Source organism: Oculina patagonica, chromosome 9 (assembly GCF_052425735.1).
Source record: "Oculina patagonica isolate OP01 chromosome 9, crgOcupat, whole genome shotgun sequence".
Lineage (NCBI taxonomy): Eukaryota > Metazoa > Cnidaria > Anthozoa > Scleractinia > Oculinidae > Oculina > Oculina patagonica.
This window is the reverse complement of record NC_135766.1, coordinates 30,673,546-30,697,286: the sequence shown is the minus strand read 5'-3', so window position 1 is coordinate 30,697,286 and position 23,741 is coordinate 30,673,546. Positions and strand designations below refer to the sequence as shown.

Sequence of the window (23,741 nt, the reverse complement as noted above, 5' to 3'; positions counted from 1 at the left end):
TGCACACCAGCCGCCACCTCTTGCATTGTTTAATCGACCGTACGAGGGCAGATGACGATCATCAAATTGAGAAGAAGCTGTCATCTGATTGTCCTGGATGCTACTCGGATTGGCAACACCAACTGCATTATTGTAGCAACTTTCGACGTAATCTGTATAAATGCGATTAAATATTGTTAATATGCGTCCTCTCTTTTGTGTGATTCTCTTACCCGTTCAATTCTGTTATTCGCTGCTTTCAAATTTAGCAGTGCTAGTCTTGCTACTTTCCAAAGATTGCTTCTTTCATGGGGTGGAGTGTTACTTTTGGGTAGCTAAAACGCGTTGGTATACCGTATATGGAAAACCTGCACAATACCGGCACACTAAATGTTAGCATAATCATAAATATTCTTTCTAAACAAGGGGTCTTACATAATTTTGAGGAAAAACCTTAAGTAAATAAAAGTAGCTGACACCTTGTGTGTGAAAAAAACTGTTATCCAACTGCAGCTTACATTTTTAAACATAAGAAGCATGTATAGATTGTATAGCTGTTATGAATTCACAGACCAAGGATGCAAATAATTCATTTTCTTCGTAGATTTTCTCCATTAAACAACAGTAATATTTTATTTTATATTTTTATACTTTTTTTAGATTTCCCTATGTTGTCTCAACAAATATTGCGTTATACTGTAGCGTGATATCACGGATAAACGACATACGATATGCGCGAGAAGGCTTTTAAGCTGCGAGAAAGGTCAAACGGTCTCTTGCTCACAGTGTCCCTTTGTATTATAAGAATTAGAAATTTCTGTCAACTAAATCTAATAGACCCCATCATATATAATTAGTCTCTTTCGTTTATACATTGTAGTGTTCCATTCTAACTGCATGGAAGTATTTTGCTTTTGTGTTTACGCGGCGATTTCTTGTTAAGTTAAACTTGATTTTCTGTTCGATCGGGCCAAACAGACAAAACTAACCGATCGTTCGATGGCATAAAGTGATGTCACGCCATCACTGAAAAAATACAAAAAATACAAATTTGACCTTGACCCCCGAGGGGCAACTGATTTTACTCAACAATGCAATTTCCTGTGAGTTTTCCAAGACTGTTAATGAACTTATTGGAATCTTCCCTCCCTCCCCGCACGTTCAAGAACTTCGTCTGGCTAGTTTTCTTACTCTCGCAGTTGTTTCCTTGCCATTCAACGGGGCATACACAACTGTAACCTCCAGGCTGATTTTGGCATGTTCCACTCCTACAAGGACTTTCAAGACATTCGTCTATGTCTAACATAAAGAAAAAAGCCATTAAGAACAAATTACTATCAAAAGAAATAAATGTTGACAATTAACAGTTAGACTGCGAAGCCCCGAGTCAACCATCAAGAGTCGGTAGAAACCGAGAGCGAGCCGTCTAATTGATTTAGCATAACAAAATCTATTCTGTTTGAAAACTGTTTTTGGAAGCTGAAAATTTGGTGTCTAACATATCTTGGAATTATCTTTTCGTTGGCGTAAAGAAAAAAGAGTGCCATTTTGGAATAAACTTCTCCTTTAAGAAAAAAAGGAGTGGCAGTATCCCTTCTGTACGTATGCGAAAAGGGTTCCATTTTCTAATTGGTATATAAAAAGGATAAAGGTTTGACCCACGGGGTGGAGCCTCCCCATAAAAATAATTTTGGGCACGCCTCCCTCTCCCCGCCTGGGATTTTCTTACCATCGCAGTGTTTTCCAAGCCATCCAGGGTGGCAGGTGCAGCTGTAGCTTCCAGGTCGATTGTTACATTCTCCCGAGTTGCAAGGACTTGTTAGACATTCGTCAATATCTAAATCAATCAACGGATCAATAGTTAGTAGTGTGATGGTAAAGCTAAAATAGATTACGTTTTTTTTAGACACGGTAATATTTAAAGCTAGAAGTTTGTGGGGCCGTGTATTCTCGATCGAATTGGAATTTGACAGTGTTGGTTTTTGTGCAGGGAGCAAAACCGCAAAACCCGAAGAAAAAACATTGGAGCAAGGACAGGAACCAACAACAAACTCAACCCACATATGGCGCCGGGTCCGGGAATCGAACCCAGGCCACATTGGTGGGAGGCGAGCGCTCTCACCACTGCGCCATTCCGGCTTTTCAAAAGTGGCAAAGTTGACATAATGTTCTTAAACTCAATAGTAATTTATCGAGTTAAAACAAAGATAATAATAACCATGAATGAGGTTTGGAAAACCGGTTTTAATTAGCATTGGTATTTACGATTTTCTTTCTCCGTTTTATACTCCGTAGTTTTAGTTTCGATTGAAAAGATATTTCAAACCCTTGAGTCAGTGTTTCATCGGATATCCTACCGGATTAAACACGCGTGTCTTAATGTTTTCCAAAATATTCATTAACTATCACTTACTTAAGATCGCATTTAGTATATTTGCTGTAAATGGGACAAACAACAGCCAAAAAAAAAATGGATTAAGAAGCAAATGCACAAGGCGTAGATACAAAGAAAGCAACTTCTTGTTGTCTTGCGAGAAACAAAACATCGTTCACTTCAATTGTCAGTTTTCCGGTCGAGCTAAATTAGCTAAAGTATTGCAGGAATTTTACGCCGAAGATCAACTGGAAAATGTAGGTTTTTTAAGCATAATTTTCGCGCAAGGGCCGCAAATGACACTACAAAGGAGCAAATAATAATATTTTCGAAAAAAGACATTTTATTGTCCTATTCGTTAACTACTTGGGTAATCAAGAATGCTGTGTGTAACCTTGCTTTGGACTAATTTCACAGCCAGTCAAAGTGAGACTGAACTTTTAACCAAAAAAACCCAAAATTTATCCCTAAAGCATATAATCTTAGGAATGAACGTTTATTTGTTTGTCTCACGATAGAATCGCTTTGAGATGCTGATCGCGACGTTTCGACTGCAATACTACTAGTCTTCATCAGGCGATGAGGTCGATTGTTTACGCGTCGCTATTTATGCACGTTGGTTCGCTGCTATTGGTGCATTTCGATCCTCATTATTTTTTCCGACTAACAGATGATGTTTCCTAAGAGGTCCGCTTTGTAGTTGAACGACTGTTGTGTTTTCTGATCGTAGGTATCCATGCTTCTGGAATTTCAATTTCGCTGTCTCTATTGATGTTATAAGGATGAAGTCTTATAATGTCGTTGTGGACTTACCTGTCTCGCAATTAACTCCTTTATAACCCCTGGCACAAGAACAAGTATAACTATTAAGTTTATCTGTGCATTTTCCTCCGTTGACACAAGGTCCAGACTCGCATTCATTAATATCTGATAAACAATAAAAATGAGTTATTTTAGTAAAATTTTCTGACAGCATGAACCAGTGACTATTCTATCGAATAGCAAATAAATTTCTCGGCCTATGGGTCTAATGACATCCTGACTCCTGATTAATGATATTTAGAGGGCTTTATATATTATATAGCTACACTTTAAATATGTCGTCTACACGAACAATTTTTCGTATGTGACAACTTTTATTTGTCACGCCTGAAAAGCTAACACGCCAACTTCTCAGCAAATGTATTTGTCACCAAAAGGTGGTTAATTTTACTTATCTACACGTGCAAATAAAAAATATTCACATGAAAATTGTCACATAAAAATTGCTCGTGTAGACGACGCTCAAAGCTTAAGCCGGGTTACACGGGCAATTTTTATGTAAAACACAGAAAGGTTGACCGCACGGTAGGCGGATTGAACAAGTCATATTTTTCTTCCAATATTTCGTTAAGCACGGCCTGACTTTATCAGGGAATTTGTTTTCGTATTTATACATTTTGCTGATCAGATCCAACAGGATACGGTTCTTTGTATTGTTCGTTGGCCCTTTCTTAAGTTAAAAGTGTTCAATTTTTATGTGACAAATATATTTGTTGAGAAACTGGCGTGTCAGCTTTTATGTGACAAATAATTCACATACGAAAAATTGCTCGTGTAGATGACTCGTCACATAAAATGCGGAAATTATTCCGTTTCCATATGTTGTCCCCAGACTCCCACTCTCCCACTGGGCACTGTGCGCGCGTATCTCTGTGCGTATCTCTGCTGTCCAAGGTCATTACTGCCGCCCTTAACTTTGAATTGCTGCAAATAATTGCTGTGTTATCTACACGATCTAATATATTCGTTACATTAAAATTGGCACATAAAAAAATCCAGTGTAAACCCGGCTTTATATATTTGACAATGCTCACCAGTTTCACAGAAAGTTCCCGTATATCCGTCTACACAGGTGCAAATGTAGCTCAAATGTTGATCAGTACATGTTGCTCCGTTTTTACAGGGATTTGACGCACATTCATCGACATCTGCAACAGATCGCCAAAGTAAAATGTAAGGTCACTTAAAGTCTGCGTTCAAGCCTAGTGGCCCATCACTCACCAACTCAACCTCTTCGTCCCGTCGGGGACACAAGGCCGCTAAGGGCTCATCAGGCCGGAGCTTATCCCGGTTTCCTTACCATGAAGCGACCTGGAGTATTCTATTACCCCCTGTAAGGCTGCTAGCCCGTCGCAGAGTTACCCAACGTCGTCCCCAGGGCGCTTTTTCCCCATCAGCAGTATTAAAATTCACTAGTACCCATTTATACGCCTGGATGGAGAGGGGCACTAAGAAAGTAAAATGTCTTGCCCAAGAACACAACACAATTCAATCCCGGCCAAGGTTCGAACCTGGACCGCTCGATCTGGAGTCCAGCGTACTAACTATAGTTCCACCGTGCTTTCCACGATGCCCGAAGTTGATTTTTTTTTTAGTGTAGTGGACCCCAGCTTAACGACTTTTTGTAAATATGGCACCTTATTTGACCGGAACATTATGTAGTGAAAGCCCCGTTAATCCAACAACTCCTGTAATCCAATCAAAAACTAGCACGAACTGTCACGCCAGCATGACGTAATGAGATGTACATATATACGCTATGTTGCTGAGTAATTTCTTCGACTAAACCTTAAGACTATTAATTAGATAGTTTAAGCCACAATAACGGCGAAACCGAGGACAACGTCGATAAATTAGTCATTTGTACTTTACTTAAGAGTTTTATGATTATGGATTATGTAGCGACAATTTTGTCTTTCTTTCGGTGACAGAAATATCCTCAGCTGGATATGTTAAGACAGCGTTCAATTCCAAATCGAAACTTGAAAAATTTCCCGTTGGGTTTCACGTCTAGAACCCCTAGAAGAGTTTGGCCATTTCACGTTGCCTTTTTAGGACTGCTAACAAATTTACAAAGATTTATATCGCACGTGCAGAACTTTTATACTTCTCATTAAATCTGCTGATTAGCGACGTTACCGTAGCCTTTGTTATTGTGGTTTGCTTAAACCCCCTAATTCCAGGAGACGGATACGGTCGTCGTTATCAACTTGTACTCGATACTTCACCACAACATTTCAACGTTGACTGCAATGGTAATAATAATGGTTCTTGTATAGCGTATTTACACACTCAGTGCGCTTCACAATTTGAGTTACGGGACGAGATGGGATAACAGCATAACAGGCGCCTTTGGCAGCCGCTATCCGTCCATGTATGTGATCTCGTCCCACCACCCGACCCATCAATACATGTGAATAGGTCAGACCAAAACACCGGGAACTCCTTCTCCTTCTCTTGCGATAAGTGTGTGGGTTCTTTAACGTCCCCTGCTGACCATAACACTGAAGATGCAGGAGACGGGAAAAGGTAAAGTCTGTATACGAGCCTAGTGGCCCATCAGGCCGGAGCTTATTCCGGTTTCCTTAGCATGGAGCGACTATGAGTATTTCTACTCCCCCTGGATGGGATGCTAGTCCATCGCAGCGTTGCCCCCAGCAGTAAATTCGCCGGTACCCATTTATACACCTGGGTGAAGAGAGGCACCATGAGAGATAAGTGTCTTGCCCAAGAACACAAAACAATGACCCTAGAAAGGACTCGAACTTGGACCGCTCGACCGGGGGTCTGGCGCACTAGCCATTAGGCCACCGCGCCTCACAGGAGACGGGGCCTACGGTTTATCGTCCTTTTCCGAGAAGACTAGAACATCTGACCATTTGCAGATGTTATTGCAAAGGCAACATGTTCTCCTCGATTATTTTAAGACCCTGGTACCCTGAAAGTTGGTCCGGTCTGGGAATCGAACCCAAGACCTCTAGCACGAAACTGAGCTGCAATGAACTTTATGGTAAGAAATTATATTGAAAAGCAAACATAACTGCGCATCACATACTTGTTTCACATTGGAACCCAGTCCACCCGGCCAAGCAAATACACACAAAGCCATATTCCACGATCACGCATGTTCCTCCATTTTTACATTTGGAGCTCGCACATTCGTCAAAATCTGAGACAAAAAGATAAAAAGTCTAATATTAAGTGAAAAGATTTAACTGTTAAGTCTATCTCAAACCCTGAGGTTTTTAGGGCGAAAATGTTTTTAAATCCTGTTCAGAATTATTTTGAAGCGGCAAAAAATCATGATAGTGGTGGTGGTGGTGATGATGATGATGATGATGATGATGATGATGATGATGATGACGATGATGAAAAGATGATGATGATGATGATGATGATGATGATGATGATGATGATGATGAAAGCGAGTAGGTGGATCCGAATCAAGGTATAGTGGATGGGGCTTTGAGTCATGCCATGCCTTGTCTTCTCGGTTGAATTATTGAGTAACCCAGGAGAAAAAATCTATCCATTTGGTCTGCTTAAGCCTATTTAGATCTTCTTCTGTTTGTCAACTTTAAAGATTATCCTTCGTTTGTCTGTTGATTGTAATAGTTATCCCTTGGACCCTCAGTAGTTGGCAGTGTGTGCTCGTCCGGGTGAAAGTAGTTCTGTTGTTGGTGACTGACGTTTCGACAATCTAGGCGGAAGTCATCTTCAGAGTTAAGTAGAGTGTTCATTGTTGATGATATTTAAGTCTGCTCCGTTGACTCCGTCATCGACTGACAACAACTTTCACTTGACTCTGAGGATGACTTCCGCTCAGGAGGTCAAAACGTCAGTCACCAACAACCATTTTTCCAGAGCTACACTCCCCATTAATATTAATGAACTAGTTGCCACGACTGAGCGGTCAGTCTCTGTTTGCCAGAGGAAATCAAAAACGAAACAGCGCCATTTCCGGCTAAACGTAAATCTGCCTTAAACTATTCAGAGGGCCAAAGGTACTAACCGTAATCTCGCCAGGTTAAAACAAGTTTCCATACCAGAGGGCTTGATTGCAGTGAAAGGTGAATACCTCGAGCTGATGCTGCATGAAATAAAAATCGAACAAAAACGTTTTGCAAGTTGCTTCTTATAATGAGTCATATGTGATAATAAAAAATTAGAACAACAATCAATAAAATCAAGATACCTTTAAAACCAACTGAAATTTTTCTGTAAAAACAGAGAATAAAAATAAATATAAAAATGTTTTTGACTATGAAGGTTAAAAAATGCTCTCTTTTTTGAACGAGTGAGCAAGACTACAAACATCTCCACCCTCTCATATGATGTGCCCCCTCTCCATCAAAGGGCGTGTTTTTGAAAACACTTTGTAAAGCTGAATAGCTACACACACAAAAAAGAATCGCAATAGCGAGGCAAGATATGATAATAATTACCAGGTTATCTAGAACGAAAAATTAATGCCTTTATCGCACTGCTCGTAATAATTAGGATAAAAATTAATTACCTCCCCAAGAGCGTCCTTTGCTATCCATGCGAATGAGAGGGGAACTGGGGAAATCAGTAGTATCCAGTCCCGTCTCGGCAATGATTGGTACTTCAATCGCGGTCATTGTGCCAGCTTGGTCACGAGCTTGGTACCAGGTCTCCGGCGGTCCAACGTTACAAGCACCTTCGCCGTTATGTTTACAGGAGATAAAAGCCTTTCCGTTAAGATATACCCCGTGCAGCTTTCCCGCTTCGTCTAATCCGTGGATGGTAAGTAGTTTGCTATTCAGTGCTGTAGAGGAGGTAACAACAACAAATAACAATAATGCGTAAAAAGTAACGCCAGTGGGAGCGAAGACATACACGGATGTTTGTTCGTAGACGTTATCTGTTTCGAGAAGCGAACAGTTTTTCGAGCAAATCTTGAGAAAACGAAGTCTGTGCTTGAAGCGTGTAGCTTGTGATGCCAGTAGAATACCCTATCTGATCCACACCGTGTCTGTATTAGTTAACGGAATTCGACAATGTATTGTTATATTTTACTTCTTTTAGCTTTGCAACAATGTGCTTTTCAGTTGTTGTTTCAAATTTTAGATAAATTAACACCTAGAGATAGAGATGAAAAGGCATACAATTGCTAAATTATATTTTGGTAGCTAAATAGTATAATTCTTCTTCTACGATGGTTTAGTGGTCTGCGCTTAACGATATGATTTATGTAATTTAGTACAATTTATGCCGTTTGCTTCTATATTTGTTGAATGAAATTTAAATCACGAAACGACTGAAATGTTCCTGTTTGTATGCATTATACATGTACATCATAGCCTGAAAAAAAAAATACAGGTTAAAAATATACAATTGCATAAAATTGCTTACACACTGTGAGGATCATTTCATTTATTCATCACTTATCCGCGGTTCACATATATTCATTTTATATATTCACTATATCCTCTACTCCACATGTGAGACATAATGACCCGCAATTGACCTGTTCCCAACGTATCAAGGCTTCATAGCTCAGTTGTACGAGCAACGCAGTGGTATCGCGGAGGTCATGGGTTCAAATCCCGTTAAAGCCTTATTTTTTTCAGGCTAAAAAATGCAATTGCATAAAATTGCTTACACACTGTGAGCGTCATTTCATTCATTTCATCATATTTATCCGCAGTTCACATAATATGTCTATCATATTCACTTGTCAAAGTTTTAATCAGTTTGCTCTTCTCTTACCTATCCATGTTTTGCCATCCGTTGTTACGTAGCAGTGCGACTTCTTCCTGCAAAACAAAATATATGAAACAGTTCACAAGCATAACTCCTAGGCGTTCTTTTCTTTATGTCATTTGGCGACGTACGTCTTAACATTTCGCGCCAAATCCATTCAAAACTAAATAGAAAGAGAAGGCCTGGGCAATAAGCATTTATTTTCATTACTTTTTTTATTGATGAAACACACAAACAAACAACAACAACAAAAAAGATTTACAAGGCAAATGTTATAAGGTACTAATATTAATATAGTTACTTACTCATATATTAACACTACTTAATTACATAAAAAGGTACTCTTACTTACAATACACTACTAATTTAATACATGCAGTGCGATTATTTGCACTTACATTATTTACGCTACTTAGAGGGACTGTCATTATCAAGGAAGTCGTTGTCGAGTAAAATCAAAGAACAATTTTACATTTTACATTGCATTTAAATTTTGGATTTAAGTTCAGCCAATTGGTTATATGTCAAGACAGTATTATCTTTCAGTAAACTGATTACTTTCTTTATTCTTGCCACGTGTTTGCTTGATAGTATATTAATAATGTAAAGAGAAATCAGACGTTAGTCTGATATACAAGCCTCAGCGAGGAGGAATTTGTGTAGCAATATTGATAGCCACGACCAGCGTATGTCAGATAGAGCGATTCTCGATTGTGTCTTAGACTAAAACCAAAATAATCACTCTGGCCAGTCATTAAAGACACATACATTATAGTAAAGCAAATACATGTAGCCGGCACGAAGCGCGGATGTCTTTTAAAACCAATCACTAACAGTAGCTATGCACAACTAAAGCAAACGCGACTTTCATTCGCCCCTCAGGTGAAAATCGTTCTATTAGTGATCAGTTACAAGCTCTTTGGCAACTCGATAACAGCCATCGCTTTCCGCCTCCTCTGCAATAGAATATCCACAGCCGATTAAGTTACATTGTCATTCAAATTTTACAAATTCGTATAACTTATGATTCGGTTTCAAAACCGTGCACTGGTGGTGTATTTGGCAGATTAAATTCAACACCATAAAGTGTTTTCTTTAACTTTTTCTTACCTTGATTTTTCGGTGTTGCAGACAAAGAGACGATTGAACTGCGCATCGACAAGGAAAGCTCTCGAATAAATCAGTGGTCTATCTGTAAATGCAAACATTTCAGGGTACTAATTTGTTATTTAACAACTACGAGCTTATATATATATATTTTTAAAAAACATCAAATTTCCGCAGCGCAACTATCAGCTGATAGTTCCTCGACAGAAACACTCTATTGTTTAAATAGTCAACGAGGCGTAGCCCAAACTCTCGGTCAAAAAAAGGGGATAAACCGGGTACAACTTGATTCTATAGTCACCCTATCCTGGTTGAAAACTTTTTTTACAAGAACCGTGTTTATGAAGATCTTAGCATCCACAAAAGTATTTATTTTACAATGCAAGTGGACGTGCTCAAGTCCTTTACAAGCTAAGTGGAAATCTTGCTAGCTCGTATGGTGTTGTATGTAACATTCAATGGAATATGTGTTTTGTTTTCCAAACTTGTTTGATTTTTGTCTTTTATTGTCTCATATTCACTATCATAATCTGAAACAAAAGGAGATAACAATAAAACTGGTTTAAAAAATTAAACAAAAAATAAATTTAAACCACAACATGTGTGCGCGTGTGACCGCACGTATTGGCTTATGTGCACGCACGCAGACGAAAAGTGTGCATACGTTTGCGTGCGGTGCTTACGTTAGCACACGTGCGGATGGGCGCGCGTGCTGCTTGCTGCGTGCGTTATTACTCAACAACATCCAGGTATACTTACCAGTGGTCAGAGTGCAACTGTACTTTTTGATCTCTACTTCACCCACGAGTTTAAACTGGGACCACTGAAGCACAGAGCCTTCAGGAATGTAACAGTTTCTGTACTGGGCAGCAATGTCGGCAGCAGACAGGACCATGTCCCACAAGTTCACTTCAGCAAGTTCACCAGTAAAAGCCTGATTTATCTCGAAACCACCTCCGATGAAATGTTGATCTTGGCCGAGCACAACAACACCTCCAGGCTTAACCGTGTGTTTTCGATTAAGAGCGTCACCTTGAACTGCGAGTTGACCATTTTTATATATTTTCCATTCGCCTTGGGCGTTTTCCCAAGCGATGCACACGTGATGCCAACTACCATCTGTGAGACTGTGAATGGCTTTTTTCCTTCAAAAGAAAAAAAAATAATGAAAAGAGAATAAATCAATGGAAAAGTAGGTACGCGATTGCACAGTCGAAAAAGTTACATGATCTCAATAAAAATTGCAAAATTTGCGTTGATAGCAAATGTCAGAAATTAAAGAATGAGTGTCTTCCACGTTTATAATATGAAATAATTGGATCCAATTCTCACGTTGTCAGCAAAAATTCTCAGTTCAGTCGCCATCTTGAATGGGTTTCTGAGGGATTATGGAAAAGCATATGACGCTCTCTCATTGTCGATTTACATTTTGTAGCAGCGACTTGTCGCAGAAGTGTACAAACCAGCTTGTATTCGTGCGACTTATTGCAGCTGCAATAAACCCAATCAGGACGTTAGAGGGCGGTCAAACAGGCATACAAGCTCTCTGCTACAGCCTTGATGCGGAGAGGGACTGGTACTAGTCCGCTTTTCCGCTATTGACTTGCTGTTTGGCTAATGAAAGTGGCGGCTGACAGCTGAAGGCAAGTTCATATTTATTGCTTTATGTCACGAAATCGAGGTAATGCATAAACATGTCCCCTTGACATGTTGCAGCGATTTTTTTGTACAATGAAAATTTCGCCGATTATTACGTTCTACAGCAGTTTTAACATCTAGAGTCAATTCCTTTATACCATGATGCCTTCTCTACGAAAAGGCGTATGCTAACAAGGCGAAAGTAAACGATGATTTCAGCAAAGATCGCGAGCCCTACTGAAAAATTTAAACTGCTCAGAAAACCCTTCAGGATCATCATGGTCTTTTTCATTATTGGTCTGTTAATAACAAGAACGCAAGAAATCACCTTGATTTATCACCAACTAAGAACTTGACTTCGTCGCGAAAAATACAGATCAAGATATCGTTGGTGTGTTCTGACGCGTAGCTGAAGACACATTTGCGTGAAGTGGGGTTAGACAGAACCATTTTCACAAAAAAGCATACGGTAAACTGGCTTAACTCAGATCCGATGGCGTTCTCTATCATGGCGTAGTTTGTGGTGGAGCGCGGCTCTGGAAATACCATTCGGCTCTCTGAAAGCAAAAAAGAGAAACTCTTAGCTAAATAACAATAGGCCCGGGCCAACCGTCCAACTTCACATGAGTCGAACCTAATGCAAACGAGCAAAAGCTATTGTTTTTGGTCATTTGCATTAGGTTCGAATCATGTGAAGTTCGACGTTTGGCCTGGGCCAAATTCGCTCGAGCTTTACGCGCTAAATTCTCTCCCCGCCGGAAGGAAGGCTGCGATTCAACCCGAAAAGAGTCACAATGATAAAGATCTGTAGAGTGTTCTTATTATATTGGTTGTTTCGCCATTTTAAAATTTCGGCGCCACTAACAGGCAATCCGTCCTCAGTATGACTTTCTTTCAGATCAAATAAGGCCAACCTCGTTCCCAGGGTCTCTTTCTCCCCCCTCCCCCTGGGAACGAGGGGAACGAGGTTGATAGTCTCTTGAGTGGAAAAGGTTCGAGAAGGAACAAAGAGATGACCACTTAAGCTGCCGAATGTAAGGGAGAGAAACTTCCCTCGCATATCTTTTTTTATGTGACCATAATTAACATGATACAGGTGAAAGTTTTTTAAAACGCCCCTTTCCCCAAAGAGATAAGTGTAAAATTATATCGGACACGGAAAATGAGGTTTCTAACGAGAGGATCTGATGCAAATATCTTACTACGAAGAAAAGAATGTGTTTTCCTCTCTTTATTCCCGATAAAAAAAAATGCAGATTCAATACAAAGATGACGAACATACTTTTGTCAAAATGTGCTACGGAGATTCGTTTCCTGATGTCTTAAAGGGACTGTGTCACGGCTAAGTTAAGTTTATTTCATTACGTTTTGCCAAATACTCGCTATGAAGCATAATGTTTGCAGAGAAATTACTTCAATGGATGTAAATGACAAAACCATAGCTTCATTGCAACCAAATGTGTCTCTCGGGCGTTATTATGTAAAGTTACAAGCAGACGAGGCTAACCGTTGAACACTGTTCAGCTCAACAATATTTCAAAAAACCAATATCGCAATCCGTTTCAATCTTCATCTCTTTTGGCCATCCGTACCTTCTTTTGCATTTGCTGTGTCAATGAAATGTTCTTTCACTGTTTAAGAAGTTATTTTTATATTTCATCGAATTTGATGGTCATTTCCCATGCCTAAATTTAACTAAAATCCGTGGCACGTTCCCTTTAAGATGTGCACACGCAGTTTCGGGTGCAATTTTTAGGAGGCTAAAAATCGCTTCTAATATAACATCATTGATTATGCTAACTGGGAGTCGTTCCCCTTATCCTTTATCACGCATAACATTCCCTCCTTGGAATAAAATAGCGCGCCATATATTGTGTCATGACTGTGTGGTCATGTGGGTTAATTGAAAGCCGTTTGTCAGAGGTAATTGTACTACATAAAGGTCTCTTGACGAGTAGGCAAAGCGGGTAGAAATTATAGTGTTTGTATGGGAATCCGGCGGCAAATATCTTTTACCAATACTGAATTCTGGAAAACTTATGACTTCTAGGCAAAAGTTTTTATTCGCCAAGTTTGAAGGATGTAGCGGGGCTAAAAAGAATTCAGTTACGTTTTTAATTTCCCATACATTTGTCTATAGTTTTTCCCGCAAACCGCGTCAACTCACCGAACCGGAACGTAAATCTACAGACTGGATAATACAGACAAATGTATGGGGAAATTAAAAACGTAACTGAACGCTTTTTAGCTCAGCTACATCCTTCAAACTCGGAGAATAAAAAAAATTGCCTAGTATCTTAACTTTACAACTCATAAGTTGTTCAGAATTCAAATTTTTGTAAAAGATATTTGCCGTCGGATTCCCATACAAACACTGTAACACCTACTCGTCAATTAAGCGCACTGGGCGCTTATTAAATTTTTGGACCTTGAGAGAGGGCGCTTATTCGAGGTGGGCGCTAATTCGAGACTGGGCGCTTATTAAATTTTCAGTAAATAGTAAGTTCATTTTGCAACGAATAACAACAAAACTTGAAGATGTACCAAAGCAGAATTGTAACTGTTCGCTGAAAGTTCCAGTAAAATACTAAGAAAACACGGTCTTTGGGAAACTCTTTTTAAGTTAGTAGTACTTAGTCAATTTCAATCTCAATGGGCACCTATCACCTATCCTTTTTCTATGGGGGAGGGGGTGGGCGCTTATTCGAGGCTGGGCGCTTATTAACTTTTTCTGCCTTCAGGGTGGGCGCTTATTCGAGGTTGGGCGCTTATTAACTTTTTCTGCCTTCAGGGTGGGCGCTTATTCGAGGTTGGGCGCTTATTAACTTTTTCTGCCTTCAGGGTGGGCGCTTATTCGAGGTTGGGCGCTTATTAACTTTTTCTGCCTTCAGGGTGGGCGCTTATTCGAGGCTGGGCGCTTATTAACTTTTTCTGCCTTCAGGGTGGGCGCTTATTCGAGGCTGGGCGCTTATTAACTTTTTCTGCCTTCAGGGTGGGCGCTTATTCGAGGCTGGGCGCTTATTAACTTTTTCTGCCTTCAGGGTGGGCGCTTATTCGAGGCTGGGCGCTTATTAACTTTTTCTGCCTTCAGGGTGGGCGCTTATTCGAGGTTGGGCGCTTATTAACTTTTTCTGCCTTCAGGGTGGGCGCTTATTCGAGGCTGGGCGCTTATTAACTTTTTCTGCCTTCAGGGTGGGCGCTTATTCGAGGTTGGGCGCTCAATCGAATAAATACGGAATACCCTGTCTCCAGCCAATGTGAAGTAAAACTACTCACCCTGTCCCTTTACCACAGTTTTTCTTCCGTACAGCTCAACACGCATACAGTAGTAATTACTTATTTTTGACTTAGGAATAAAAATAATCTTTTTGGTTTGAATTGGCTTGATAAGGTGATGTTTGACCATAGTTTGCCTTTGAAAGTTCCCAAGAAAATCCTGAAAATGGGGTAAAACAAAAATATTACTGCAAGCGAGAAAAATTAGCGATGGTAAATAAATATTTTACAATAATTAGTTTTAATTTATTTTGTTCGTCGCTTGTTAGCGTTTTTCAAATTCTTTGTGTGACAAGGCATTTCAATTTTTCAAGAAAACAGTCATTTGGAGTGATAATTAACAATTAGACGGCAGGCTCCAGATTTCTAATTAACAATTAGACGGCAAGCTCGAGGTTTCTACCGGCTGATAGTTGGAGAGGGGCGAAGCCCCGAGTCAACTATCAAAAGCCGGTAGAAACTGAGAGCGAGCCGTCTAATTGTGTTAGCATAATCCACTGACCGATCTATTAAACTCAGAATATCGATAGAATTGATTTATTGAAGGTTTTGATTGATAAAATTAAGCGAAAGCTAAGCGCGCGCTCCGAGAGCCTTCTACGGATCAATAGTAGGCACCTGTGTAGCCAATCAGATTGCGCGATTACCAATAGTAGGTCAGTGTGGTTATGCTAACGGCTGATAGTTGAAACGGGGCTTCGCCTTTCGCCACCTTTTTTGCGCTTTTTTTTATTTGTGCGCGCTCCTTAGGCCGTCTATCGAAAATTGGACTGCCCTTACGTAGCCAGCCAGATAACAAGTTTGCATAATAGTCAGTCCTTGACTGGGTTATGCTCAAAGTGATTAGTGCAATATATCTTAGCAAACTCGTGTTCTACTTTCAAAAAACTTGAAAAACTCGAGGCTTGTTAAATCTAAATCTATGTTTCTCAAAAGGTATGGTTTTATAGGCTCAAAGAGTGTAAAATGTGCATAGGCCCAGGTTGCAAGTTTCCAAGAAAAATATCATTGTTAATTCAGTTTTAATTAATCTTGGCATGGTTGTTCAAAGCACGATTACCTAATATAGCTACAATAATGTTTGTCAAGAAAGCACTTGAAAAATGAGACACTTGACATGCTGGAGGGGGGAGTATTGAAGCACTTCTCCCCTCCTTTTTGTCCCTTTTATTACTCTCTTTCCCCGCTCCCCACAAAAACAAATAAGAGTCTGGACTAAGGATAGCGATCTATAACAAATTTAACCTGCTATTCTGCGAACAAAACCATACTAGACTTAAAATGATCAAGAATTCGGTAGACATTTGTTAGCCTTGTTTACCTTACTGATTCCATTCTCTGTGTATGTCGCCCAATCGTCCGGATCTGTTGGTGTGTATTTTAAACGATACGAAGTCACACAGTTTAGTGCTTTACCATCCGCGTATATGGGGTATCTGCACTGGGTAGAAACCTGCATAAAGAAAAGTAGGAAGGCAATTTTCTTTCCAACTTTCCAACGACTGAAAGAAACATCGAAAGTCGCAGAGCGAGTCACAAGTTCACAATATAGTTTTTTCTCAACTTGAAACCTCGAAATCTTCCGCAAATGAAGGACGCCACTGAGGACGTGCTCTGATTGGCTCACCTGTACACAAATTATAACTTTGCATTGCAGCTTGCCCGATTGACATGTCACACGCAGCAATTTGTCTCGCAAGGTTCCCACTCGCAACACAACATGTTGTTTTAGTGCAGGTTGCAAAAAGTGAAGTGTTACACGCAAATTTGTTTTGCAATTACTTACTGGCAATGCAACGCTTGTTTCTCAGCAAACTGCAAAGAAAATTGCTTTGGGCAACATGGCCCAAAGTTAGGCATTGGAAATGACTATCAAGTTCGTCTAAATATATAAAATAACCTCTTAAAACAATAAAGGAATATTTAAAAAAAAAACACACAAAATGCAAAAGAAGGTTCGGATTGCCAAAAGTGTTAAAGATTGAAACGGATCGCGAAATGGTTTTTTGAAATATGGTCCGGCGGAACAGTTTATCTTGTCTGCTTGAAACTTTAAATTATAACGCCCGGGAGACACATTTGGCTAAAATGAAGCTATGATTTTGTCATTTAGAATCATAAAATTGATTTATTTGCAAACGTTTAGTTTCATAGCTAATATTTGAAAACGAGATGTTCAAAGTTACCAGTTGATAGTTTGGGGATAAATTATTCCTTTTTCGGCAGAGATTGACTGAAGCCGCTTAGAAAAGGAATGATTTCAAAATGCACTCACCAAATCTCACAAACACAAGTGGATTCCTCATGACTTACCGCAGAGACCACGTGACTAGTTCCCAGGTACACTGCAAGCCATTCCCATTTTCCACTAACCGCTTTTGAGCACCAGGCCGCCCCTGCGGATTGTAGGTTTAACCGGGCGTTTGCCGCTATGGAACGTTCACCCATTTCCGAAGTAGAAGATACTTGATTGTCTGCAATTTCTCCAGATTCCATCCCTAAGGGGGGATCTACAAGAAACATTACGCTATTTTAAGTCCCTTTTGTTCTACGATCAGAGTTACTTTTAAATTGTTGGAAACCTCAGTTCTAAGGTAGACAAACAGAAAATTGATTACAAACACAAGAGTAACCAACTGACATACGGGTTTACCCAATTTGACTTCTTTGATATTTTTTATTATTACCATTACCATTATCATTTACGTCACCTTTACCATAATGTTACTGTTACTGTTATCGTTACCTTTACCATTACTTTTACCGTTAACTGTAACTGCAACTGTAACCGTTACTGCATGTTACCATTACCGTTGCTGTAACTGTAAACAATACCTTTACTGTTACTTTAACCATTACCGTTACCGGTACCGTTACCGTTATATTACTGTTACTGTAACCACTTCCGTTACCACTTCAGTTAACGTTGCTGTTACTGTAATCATTACCATTAGCGTTACCGTTAGCGTTACCGTTACAGTTACCGTTACCGTCACTGTTACTGTAACCGTTAACGTTACCGTTACTGTAACCATTACCGTTAGCCTTACTGTTACTGTAACCACTTCCGTTACCACTTCAGTTACCATTACTGTTACTGTAACCGTTACCGTTACTGTTACCGTTACCATTACCGTTTCCGTTACAGTTACTGTAACCACTTCCGTTACCACTTCAGTTATCATTACCGTTACTGTTACCGTTACCGTTACTGTTACCGTTACCATTACCGTTTCCGTTACTGTTACTGTAACCACTTCCGTTACCACTTCAGTTATCATTACCGTTACCGTTACCGTTACTGTTACCGTTACCATTACCGTTTCCGTTACTTTAACCATTACCGTTACTGTAACCATTACCGTTATATTACTGTTACTGTAACCACTTCCGTTACCACTTCAGTTATCATTACCGTTACTGTTACCGTTACCGTTACTGTTACCGTTACCATTACCGTTTCCGTTACTTTAACCATTACCGTTACTGTAACCATTACCGTTATATTACTGTTACTGTAACCACTTCCGTTACCACTTCAGTTACCATTACTGTTACTGTAATCATTACCATTAGCGTTACCGTTAGCGTTACCGTTACAGTTACCGTTACCGTCACTGTTACTGTAACCGTTAACGTTACCGTTACTGTAACCATTACCGTTAGCGTTACTGTAATTATTACCGTTACCGTCACTTTTACTGAAACCGTTAACGTTACCGTTACTGTAACCATTACCGTTAGCGTTACTGTAATTATTACCGTTACCGTCACTGTTACGGTAACCGTTAACGTTACCGTTACTGTAACCATTACCGTTAGCGTTACTGTAATTATTACCGTTACCGTCACTGTTACTGAAACCGTGAACGTTACCGTTACTGTAACCATTACCGTTAGCGTTACTGAAATTATTACCGTTACCGTCACTGTTACTGAAACCGTTACCGTCATCGTTACCGTTGTCGTTACGGTAACTTTGCTGTTACCGTTATCGTTACTGTTACGGATATATCATAACAGCAAATGTTTGCAAATAATGTTTTTTTTAAACAAATGCTATGACTCGGCGAAACCAAAAGTCAAAAGCGAGAACATGGCTTGTGCCCTTGCACATTTTTAAAATAGATTCTAGAGAAAAAAAAAGCATCTTTGTAGTGGCTCTCATAGAAAATTCTACTGTGTCTTACCTTCAAACGAAAACAACTGCTTTTCCGATAAACACCCATAAACTTCAAATCTAAACCCGATCAATCTCTCCGAAAACCTGGGACTGATTCTGAGCCATTGGGTTGTCAGCGGCATCTTTAGAAGTGCTGTCAGCAAGGCGTTTCCCGAAGCACCAGTTGTGACGTAAAACTGTTGTGAAAAAACAAACACAATAAATCGCTTTTTCTTTACCTCTTTTGACTTAAGGTTTGAGTATTCTCGCTGTAACACATTCATTTTCTGTTAGTTGTGGGAGTTTGGTAGTGCAGCATCACTGAACGAATATAAAACGCAAGTCCTCCAAGATGTTACCGAACGTTTTTTCCATAAAAAGGTAAATTTTGGAACAAACCAATCTTCTGTTATCGTTAAGCTAGTTATATAGGCGTTTTGCACCTGCTCCGGCCTAGAACAAAGCCTTCGAATAAGAAATGAGCTCTAGATTTTAACGGCCTAAAAAGTAATATCCTAGAATTTTCTTTAGCTGTTAGCTAACGTAAGTCAAACTGAGTTGTCGAACCACTATTTGCTTATGACAATGGTCCTCTTTGTAATAACTTTGAGTTCTGCCTGTAAGCGATTAAGTCAAAATCATCATTAAACACCATGTTCCACGATCATTTTTTGGTCCATTTGATGAAAAGTTCCCGGAAAGTATCAGGGCACCTCTCGCTCAGCCAGTGAGCTAAATTCCCACAAAAGCCCCTGTTACAATGGGATAAAAGGTTTCCCGTATCGTTTAAACAATGCTGTCTTTTATCTTCATTCATTTCTTACTAAGAGAGGCTAGTTAGATGTTTAGATCCTGTATAGTGATAGAGCTCGCTACGGTGGTTTTTTGCAGATTTACATTCCTTTATTTTATTATTCGTGTGTCCCCCTATTTAACGAACGTCTAATATATTCGTATGAATGACATTGTATCGACATAATGAGTGGGAAAACGAATTTTTAAAACACTTTGAATTTTGTTCTCCAAAAACCCATGCATGCATGCGTAACCGAGGGATAATAAGTATATAAATTATGCCTTTAGCAGTTTTTGACATTTCGCTCATGACAGTTCCTCTTTAAGTTCAGTTCATTACTTTCAAGTTTTTGTTACTATAGTCCTTCCATCGATACCCGTCATCGCTTGTTGTGATTTGCAGCGAATTAATCGGTGCCTTTGTATCGGGATGACCTTGTGCAGATATCTGTTAAGAAAAAGGAAAAAAACCGTGAGAAATATAAAGTGTTGTTTGATCGTCGGATTCCGAGAAACCGTTGAAGGTTTTAATTTATCTATGCAGACGTTGTGAAATAAACTGAAAATTACTGAATATTAGCATTGAACTACGTGTAGCTGCAGGCAGTTTTCACCATTAAGGCTGAGTAATAGGGCAATATTTTCTTTCAACTTGTCGCACAACATTGTTGCATTGCAAAATGTAAAGTTTTGGTGCGCGAAAAACCACCCGCGTTGCAAGTTGCAGGAAGGTATATTCGTCTCTACTTGAGCAGGTTGCCGCAACTTGACATAGGGGTAAAAATATACAAAACATTTTTATTTTTCAGTTTTAAATTGCAGTGCACCAATGTTGTGCGGGAGTGTAAAATAATTCTGGAATGGGTTTGTATTACTTAGTCTTAAACGTCAAAGTTTGAAAGTCGTTATAAAAGGTGAAAGGGATTGCCCGCGCTAGAATGATCAGCTCGAGATCGTCATAAGTCGATTCTTCACGCGGCCTACGTCACGGGCGTGCTTTATCGATATAATGCAATTGTTTGAAGGACTGGACCATTTGATTAGCGTGCTAGTCATATTAACGCCTGCCACCCCGTTTTCGTACTTTTTTTTGAGCTATTTTCTTACCATTTTCACATCCACAAGACTTTTGAAGTCCACCTGAATGTACTGCCTTCGGTCGTGCGATGGAAGTCCCACAGCTGGTGCCCAGTACTCCTTTCTATGTAAGCCGGTGCGGTATGGACCGTTACCTGCTCTGTCAAACGAGGTTTGGAAAATCGAGGAGACACTCAACTGGCTTTCTTTGATGCTTCCATCTGTCATTCCCAAGGGACCGAATTTCTCACAGTCTAAATACGTAAAATAAGATAAATAAGCGACGACAAACGTATATTTCCTTGCGTCGTTCGTTCGTTCGCTATTGTTGTTGTTGTTTTATTCCAAGCTTCATTAAACACGAGTAGTCAATTATTTTGGTTTTCAATACAGGTCTCCCCGCTTGTTAATGATTAATAAGTTTGCATTGTTGCTTTTTCTTGTCACTAAATGTTCGAAATAATTTTATGTTTTTGCTTTAAATACCTTACATGAATTTTGAACTTGGGGTGTAACAAAGTGTAAAAAGTTATGAATTAAATTGCTTCATTTTTAGATATAACGATGCAGAGGAGAAAGATCAGCATTTCAATTCGAAATAAGACAAAACGTGAAAGTTGGTTTAATTTTCAGGTAAATAAATGTGATGCATACGCTGCTTTCCACCGGGCGTCGTCAAAGAAACGTACAAATTTCTACTATGCAAAGCAATTTCTTCTGTAACACACCTTCCCCTAACGATTTGTGTTTTGCCTTCGATTTGCCTGCTCTTAATGGTCACTTAAAGTTAAGGCAAATTCTTGACATCACGCGAACAAACTATCCCATTCCCCTTGCTCCTTGGTCTTGAGACCGCCAAAAAAGTTTTTAAAAAAACATGCTAATAATTTACATATAACCGTCGACTGACAAAATTATGTGTTTTAAATATTGTTTTCTAACCTGGATTGTACACCAATATTTCAATGTTCCTGTAGGTGTTGAACGTCTGAGAGCACCCGTCACTTCCTCTTTGATACGAAACATCCACGTGACCAACTGAAGTGCTCTCCTTTCCATCTGGCACCCGGTCCTGCCTCATTACGAGAAGTTTGATGTCGAGGCTGATGACGTCAGACGGCTTCAACGACGAAAACTAAACGCAATACAAGATAGTACTTAGGCATCTTCCATTATTTGCATTTGCTTTGGGTTTATCTTACTACGCTGACTGATTGGTTTATAAAACTCGCGCCACCTTCTCAACCAATCAGAAGTTAAACCAAAACCAATCGTGATTCGCTTAAACACATTTTTCGGCGCTTTGAGCCGGCAACATGTATTTGATTGGTCCACTAGATTGTCTGTGTCTTTTCCCGGTTTTCGTGGCATAAAGCAACTAGGAGTACCTCTACCCTCCTTGTATGGGATGCCAGTCCATCGCAGGGTAGCCCCCAGCATCAAATTCGCCTTGGGCACCAGAGGCATTATGAAAGTAAATTGCCTTGCCCAAGAACACAACGCAGTGACCCGTACAGGGCTCGAACCCGGACCACACGATCCGAAGTGCAGCGTATTAACCATAAGGGACGGACAATTATTTTCTTGAAGGGGGGAGGGGGGATGACAAATTTTCCTCTGCAAACTTTTTTTTTTAGTTTATGCACCTCTGCAAACATTTTATTTCGAAATTCTTACTATTTTTTGTTATACATATCGTGTTTGCAAACAATTTATTTTGTATTTCCTGGCCCTGCAAACAATTTTTTTCAATATTTGTCACCCCCCCCCCCCCCCCTCCAAAAAATAATGGTCCGTCCCTTAGGCCACAGTGCCTCCCCCAATTCGATAAATCGTTAACGTAGTTAACGAAAAACGTTCTACTTTATGCCTCGCTTGCCTACCTGAAGAATTGGCTGGCCAGTATTGTTACGAACTGAGGATGGTTCAATGGACCCAGAAATGGTGTTCTCGTATTGGTATACCATGAAGTAAGGCAGACTAAACGCCATTGTTAATGCCTCGATCTCCTTTCTGTTGATGCTTGTATCTCGACACTCCACATGAAGAGTTGCCATGTGGCTGTGAATTGATCAAAGCGCTATCAATAAGACTGACAAAATCGACGACTTTCTTCGTACTCTTTTAAAATTAAAATGTCTCTCGAGAAACTCTCAAGAAATGAAATGCCTGATAGCGTTTGTGATTGGTAGTTACGTCCGCGTGAAAAATGAAAACCAAAAAAACTGACAATCAATTATTTAACAATTATTCACCGAAGTGGAGGTGAATAGTACGTTGCTAATCACCTCCGAGTTAACCAATCAGCGCGCGCGAAAAGCACTATTCATTTGTGTGGTATATACTAAAACGTATTATAGTTCACCAGTAAATTTTTTCCGATTCTGATTGGTTTAAATGGATCACGTGACACAATAGTGTTCATCCGCGGAGGGCACTATCAGCCCTTGTAGTTCACCACTAAATTTTCTCCGATTCTGATTGGTTTAAATTGATCACGTGACGCGATAGTGTTCGTCCGCCGGAGGGCACTATCAGCCCTTATAGTTCACCACTAAAATTTTCTCCGATTCTGATTGGTTTAAGTTGATCATGTGACGCGACAGGGTTCTTCCGCCGGTGGGCACTTATAGTTCACCACTAAATTTTCTCCGATTCTGATTGGTTAAAATTGAACACGTGACGCGATAGTGTTCGTCCGCCGGAGGGCACTATCAGCCCTTATAGTTCACCACTAAATTTTCTCCGATTCTGATTGGTTTAAATTGAACACGTGACGCGATA

The 23,741-nt window shown here is 39.8% G+C and overlaps 1 protein-coding gene across 1 annotated transcript in view; it reads right to left on the bottom strand.

The window, feature by feature from the left end:
- LOC144664624 (uncharacterized) overlaps window positions 1-23,741 on the bottom strand; it is a 44,153-nt gene that overhangs the window by 8,160 nt on the left and 12,252 nt on the right. The window contains exons 3-22 of the mRNA XM_078525770.1: window positions 22,841-23,018; window positions 21,900-22,092; window positions 20,988-21,211; window positions 20,221-20,328; window positions 19,114-19,282; window positions 17,237-17,433; window positions 16,245-16,376; window positions 14,924-15,083; window positions 11,976-12,204; window positions 10,769-11,154; window positions 10,013-10,094; window positions 8,909-8,955; window positions 7,692-7,964; window positions 7,188-7,265; window positions 6,231-6,344; window positions 4,210-4,323; window positions 3,167-3,280; window positions 1,709-1,816; window positions 1,171-1,278; window positions 1-152 (exon numbers count right to left, since the gene is read on the bottom strand). The exon at window positions 1-152 is cut by the window's left edge and continues 183 nt beyond it. Coding sequence (XP_078381896.1) covers window positions 1-152; window positions 1,171-1,278; window positions 1,709-1,816; window positions 3,167-3,280; window positions 4,210-4,323; window positions 6,231-6,344; window positions 7,188-7,265; window positions 7,692-7,964; window positions 8,909-8,955; window positions 10,013-10,094; window positions 10,769-11,154; window positions 11,976-12,204; window positions 14,924-15,083; window positions 16,245-16,376; window positions 17,237-17,433; window positions 19,114-19,282; window positions 20,221-20,328; window positions 20,988-21,211; window positions 21,900-22,092; window positions 22,841-23,018 — 3,166 coding nt within the window. The remainder of the gene's footprint in view (window positions 153-1,170; window positions 1,279-1,708; window positions 1,817-3,166; window positions 3,281-4,209; window positions 4,324-6,230; window positions 6,345-7,187; window positions 7,266-7,691; window positions 7,965-8,908; window positions 8,956-10,012; window positions 10,095-10,768; window positions 11,155-11,975; window positions 12,205-14,923; window positions 15,084-16,244; window positions 16,377-17,236; window positions 17,434-19,113; window positions 19,283-20,220; window positions 20,329-20,987; window positions 21,212-21,899; window positions 22,093-22,840; window positions 23,019-23,741) is intronic.